At 45.8% G+C, this 6,195-nt stretch overlaps 1 protein-coding gene across 1 annotated transcript; it reads left to right on the top strand.

The window, feature by feature from the left end:
• The first annotated feature begins 3,940 nt into the window (after positions 1-3,940).
• Positions 3,941-6,187, top strand: atp5f1e (ATP synthase F1 subunit epsilon). The gene is made up of 3 exons (XM_080015173.1): positions 3,941-4,053; positions 4,385-4,506; positions 5,968-6,187. Coding segments are annotated over exons 1-3 (156 nt in total). The 5' UTR covers positions 3,941-4,021; the 3' UTR covers positions 5,970-6,187.
• The last annotated feature ends 8 nt before the right edge of the window (positions 6,188-6,195 follow it).

Here is a 6,195-nt window from a genome sequence, read left to right as displayed (position 1 = left end):
CCCCATCCCCTGCTCCTCCCTTTAGCCAATTTCACACTCCTAGGATCATTTACCTTCGTCACTCACACAGTATTTATTCTCCAGCTCCCCAGTCACTCATTGCCAGACCGTCAACTAGCTTACCCAAGTTGTACTGCTACTGGCCAGTTCCTCATTTATTTCTCCTTGTTTGGTCTTGCCCTAACCTGTTCCTCTCCTTGACCAAGCCTGTCCGTCCCTCTCCAGCCAGCCCGGCTCCCTGTCTCTCCACCCGGATCCTGGAACCCATCCCTGCCTTGTCCTGCTCCATCCCTACCCGACCGGATCCCTCCGGCCATATGTTGGCCTTCAATTGGTGGAAATTACGTGTGTCCCTCCACTCCGGTGTCTACGGTCCCGCTGCCCGTTCTGCCGGCTGCCCCCTCCGCCGAGGTTGAGCCGGTTCCTGCCCCCTCCGCCGAGGTTGAGCCGGTTCCTGCCCCCTCCGCCGAGGTTGAGCTGGTTCCTGCCCCCACTGCCGAGGTTGAGCAGGTTCCTGCCCCCACCCCCGAGATTCTCTGTACTTCTTTTGCTTGCCATTGCACAATACAGCCTCCATATACGGCAGTATGCTCACCACTGCAATTACAGCATTTTAGTTTTGCATCTCTCACGAATTTTCCATAGTCGTGCTCTCCACCACATTTAGCACATCTCTGCCTCCCCTTGCACTATTGTGCTGTATGTCCCATTCTTTGGCAGTTAAAGCATCTCTATGGTTGCGGAATGTACTCCCTTACCTTATCATTTATCCATCCAAACTTTTAACTTGTTTGGCATTGTGTTGTCAAACTGAACTGAACTGAACTAACTTCTGCCATGGTAATTTCTAGCAGCACATTTGAGAGTTGTAAGTATTCTCTCTCTCTCTCTCTCTCTATCTCTGTCTATATATATATATATATATATATATATATATATATATATATATATATATACTGTGTATATGTACACCGATCAGCCACAACATTAAAACCACCTGCCTAAATTTGTGTAGGTCCCCCTTGTGCCACCAAAACAGCTGTCAAGGCATGGACTCCACAAGACCTCTGAAGACGACCTCCTTCCAATGCTCCGTGGTCTAGATCTAATGCTCAAGTGTCCATTGTAGGTGCGTTCTGCGGTGGACAGGGGTCAGCATCGGCACTCTGATCAGTCTGAGGCTACGCAGCCCCATACTCTCAGTATGCTGCGATGCACAGTGTGTTCAGCAGTGTGACACCTTTCTATCATAGCCAGCATTAACTTTTTCAGCAATTTGTATTACAGGAGCTCTTCTGTGGGATCTTGACAGGTGCCATTGGAACATCTCATTCCAGTGGTACCTCGAGCAATGGTCATCTCGAGCAATGTTATTCACTTCACCTGTCAGTGGTTTAAATGTTGTGGCTGATCGGTGTATTTATAATGTTCACGTGATTTATTATGATTTGGTTGCTCTAATGATCCCTACCAGCAGGAGTCACTAGTATACACTACCTTAAAGCTGCCAAAGATCTGGTGCCGTGCCAAGGTGATCGCCCTGCTGAAGCCAAACAGCCAAGCGATGACCCAAAGGGATACCACCCCATCTCATTGCTCTGCGTTCCATAGAAGCACCTCATAAGAATATCCTGGCGCGTCTCAACCCAGTGATCGACCCCCAGCTGCCCGAAGAACACGCTGACCCTCCTGTGCCAAGACATAGAGGACAGGCAGGAGAGAAGGCCGGCACCGTTTTCCTGGACCTCACAGCCGCATGTGACACTGCCTGGCTACATGGACTACACATGAAGCTTCTGGAAACCATCCCAGACAAGCACATTGTGAGCTTCATAATGGAGATTCTGAGCAACCGCAGCTTTCCGCTACACACCAGCAACAGCCAAAGCAGTAGGGTGAGAAAGCTCAAGAACGGTGTCCCACAAGGTTCAGTGCTGGCACCTAATGCTGTTTAACACATACATCCATGACCTACCTGCCACACAATCAAGGAAGTACAGCTATGCAGATGACCTGGCCATCCTACTGAGCAAGCCATCCTGGGAAGCAGTAGAGGAGGGCCTCTCTGAAGACATGAACATCCTGTCTTCATACCTGAAGGACTGGCGCCTCAAGCTCAGTGCTGACAAGGCTGTATCATCAGTGTTCCACCTCTACAACAAAGAAGCGTCCCGTGAAATGAACATCATTTACATTTAGACATTACATTTACATTTACATTTAGTCATTTGGCAGACGCTTTTATCCAAAGCGACTTACAAGGGAGAATAACATTCAGCTACATTGCTATTCTCCCTTGTAAGTCGCTTTGGATAAAAGCGTGGTTGACAACACCCGGCGACAGTACCAGCCCTTCCCCACATACCTTGGCGTGAAGCTTGACAGAACACTGTCATTCAGACAACACCTGGATGAGGTCAAGGCAAAGACAACCTCCAGCGCCGCGCTAATAAGTCGTCTAACCGGCACCACATGGGGAGCCTCCACAAAGACACTGCGCATTTCCACCGAGGCCCTGGTGTTCTCCAGTGCTGAGTAGTGTGCTCCGGTCTTGTGCCGTAGCCCCCACATCAACAAGCTGGACACTGCCCTTAACACCGCCCTACGGACTGTCTCCGGATGCCTACGAGCCACTCCTCGGAGGAATCACTCCAGCAGAGGTCAGGCGAGAAGGAGCCATGCTGGCCCTTGCTCGAAAGCACAGGCGAGTGAATCCCACCTCCTCCCCAAAATCGCCACGGAGACACCACAGCGCATGCGCCTCAAGTCCCGGCGCCCCTTTGCCATACACACCCAAGAACTGCTGCGCACAACACCAGCCGACATCTCCAAGGCCTCATGGGTCAAGGCAAGATGGAGGGACCAGTGGAAGTCAGCAGAACCATCTAGGCTTCACCACTACATTGAAGATCCCACGGATGTTCCTGGCCAGCACCTGCCCCGAAAACAGTGGACAACCCTCAACCGCCTGAAGACAGGTGTGGGACGCTTCGGGGCAGCAATGCAGAAGTGGGGCAGCGCGGACAGTGCCCAATGGGAGTCTGGAGACCCACTACAAACTGTGGAACACATTCTAACTAGCTGCCCCAAACACCGGTCCCCGAACGGCAAATGTGGTCTTATTGACCTTGATGCTAGGGGGCTGGACTGGCTCGCCTCAACGGAGCTGAAGGTCTAAGGACATACGCCAGAAGAAGAAGACTGCTTTAAATGAGGCCTTGAGTAATAATGAATTGAAATGTTTTAATCAGAAAAACCACATGGACCTGATATTGATACTACATATTTGACTACATTTTTTTTAACCTGTAAATATTGTATTAATAAATGCAAACGCTCTTTCCAAGCCAGACTGTTTTAATTCTATGAACGAATTGCGTTATACAGTACCTATTTGTTTACAGTTCAAAACACAAAAGCATTAAAATGTATTAAATTCGGAAATGATATCCATTTTATCTTTTTGTCATATGTGTGATATGTAACGGATGATATTTTTCTTGTAGTTCTCACTTATAAATAAAAACGTATTGGAAGCAAACCCTTTGAACAACCCCTCAATGCACTCCTCCTGGTGGCAGAAATATGTAATGCGCACACTCCAGACGAATGAATAAAGTAGAAAACAATAACAGCAATATTATATTACTGTAGCAATACAGCAATAGCCCCTCCAATAGCACCCTATATTCCTAAGTTTAGCGTTTTTTAAATTATAATGGAATTTTGCTTCGCATAGTGACGGTGTGAGACGATGAGTCACACTATGCGATGATATCACACTCCGTTTACAGGACATATACAAAAGGTCCACACGAGTTGCAGTAATTATAGAATATTTATCCATAAATATTGCAAATATTTCAACCTTATGTGACGTTTTGCGGCAACGGCGAGTGAGCTTGGGGGCGGGGCTTAGGTTCTTGTCATCGCTGTCAATCAGTGCGTCAGTGCGCGGCAACCTCCTATGACGTCATAACGCACGTTTGCGACCTGTCCTTGAAGCCACAACACGAACAAGATGGTTGCATACTGGAGACAGGCGGGCCTGAGGTGAGAAACCGGCTACAAACTCAGTTGAACGGCTGAATTCTGTTCAAGTCTCCGATTGCAAATGGAGCTTTGTGATGTGTTATTGAGATGCTGCATGCCACGAGTCTAATCCTTAGCTCGACGATTAAGCCCTTCGCTAAGCTAACCCGCTAGCATGGGGGGTAATGTCAGCTAGCAGTCCGTGTGTACGTGGTGTATCTTGTAATGGAAATAGATTAATATATTGCTTGGAGAAAAAACGTATTGGTCGCACTAGTAGTAGTAGTAGTAATAATAATAGCTTTCTATGGTATAATGTCACTAACACGGTTCTTGCCCTCTACGCCCTCAGCTACATCCGCTTCTCTGCGATCTGCGCGTCCGCGGTGCGCGCCGCCCTCAAGCCGCAGTTCAGGAGCGAGGCGCTGAAAGCCGCAGAGTCCAACGTCAAGGTGTTGAAACCCAAGTCTGGATGTGAGTAGAAAGTAGATTAAAAGTTGAAAAAAAAAAAAAAAAAAAAGCTTAAGTGACCCGGTACAGAAAGCTGCCCTCACAACTCTAGCGTGGGTATTTATGATAGACGACCACTAAATGAGAAGATACGAAGAAACAAACGCCCGAATAAATACTTTGTCTGCTGCACACTTTACATGCACACACTATTCTATACACTATTTTTTTCACTTAACTTACTTGGTTTTGCACAGCCTTTTGAGTCATTCATTTGTTGTTTCAATGCGCTGCACTTGTATGATGTATGTGATGTATTTATCAGAATAGTTCATCTCTTCGAAACTATCAGAAAACACACCCAAACTTTCCCTAGCACTCACAGGATCTCACATTTCAATTCAATGTGATTTCTTAGATGGCTCGCCATCCAAGAAAAAGGCACCCTTAATCTATGAATGGTTCTCGGATTATGTGCGCGTGCGTTTCCACGCGCCTCTGCAGTATCCAGCGCTCCTGTCCCCTCCCACCCATCTGCTCTGCGGCTCCGCTGCTCTGAGTGGAGGCCTTGTCAGTGGATGATCACACGAAAACTGACATGGTTTTACCTCTCTTTGTCTCTCCCTCTTTCTCCACCTCTGCCCTCCCAGAGCTGGTGTTGAATGGCAGTTGACACGACAAAATCAATAACATGGGCTGAGCATCCATTCACCCTCTCCTCCTACTCCCACCGCCCCCCCTGGCGATCGGATCACATATCTGCGATCTCGAGTAGCCACAATTTTACGATATGGGAAAGACCGAAATGCACCGGAACTTGCTTAATTCTGAACTGATTTTCATGAAATGTGGTCTGTTATAAACGTGCAACATTGAACATGATATTGGTTACTTATTTGAATTAATTTAATTCAAAATAGTTTTGTTTTTTAATAATTTTTTTAATTGTGTGTTTGTTATTGCTGCACATTTTAATTTGCCTTTGGGGATTAATAAAGTACCATATATTATCTTAAATTTAGTTACTGGGGGCGAATTGAAACTTCATTCACTGCCATGTTCAAAGGAAGGAGGTATCATGCATCCCTCAAAGCTTTAAGCTTTAGTTTAGCAATTGAGTATTGATTGAATATTTTAAGATACTGTTTAAAAATTGGACATCTTTTTGCAGTACGTTGTTTCATCTCATTGTCAAATTCTGTGAAACAGACACCGAAACGCAGTGAAAACATAATTCCTGCTTTTTTTTGCCTTTAGGGGAGTTATTATTTTTTTCAGTTACACAGATATCGTGATGTGTTGTATATACAATTGTACAAGACAGGCAATGCATGATGTTATTGTGATAGTATCGTGAGTTACTCTGTGATTTCCTAGTTTGCTAGTATTAATCGGTTGTAATTGACTATAATCTAAAGTCATGCGTCATATTGAAAGATTTCTAATATTAATGGCTCATATTCTGTTATTTTACTGTTCTTCCAGGAGCTGTGATCATGGTGTAGATGGTTTCTCGGAAGCATGAGGACCCTCCACCGTCCTGCTCTGCAGGTCGTCGTCTTTTCTGATTGGAGGAAAAATGCTTGATCTCAAGATGAGCTGTTGAGAACCAAGGGACCTCGATGCAATAACAACTGCAGTTTTTGTTTTTTTTCCCCCTTTCATTTGTAATTAACAAAATGTATTAAAACTATTAAAATATGAAGTTCTTGT

Source organism: Zeus faber (assembly GCF_960531495.2).
Source record: "Zeus faber genome assembly, chromosome: 15".
Classification (NCBI taxonomy): Eukaryota; Metazoa; Chordata; class Actinopteri; order Zeiformes; family Zeidae; genus Zeus; species Zeus faber.
The sequence above is the reverse complement of the archived record's forward strand: the minus strand, read 5'-3'. Positions and strand labels throughout refer to the sequence as shown.

Bases quoted from the DNA above. Each gene is read 5' to 3' on its own strand.
- atp5f1e (XM_080015173.1), top strand. From the start codon at position 4,022: ATGGTTGCATACTGGAGACAGGCGGGCCTGAG. The intron at 4,054-4,384 runs GTGAGAAACCGG...CTACGCCCTCAG, and splicing joins TGGAGACAGGCGGGCCTGAG to CTACATCCGCTTCTCTGCGA.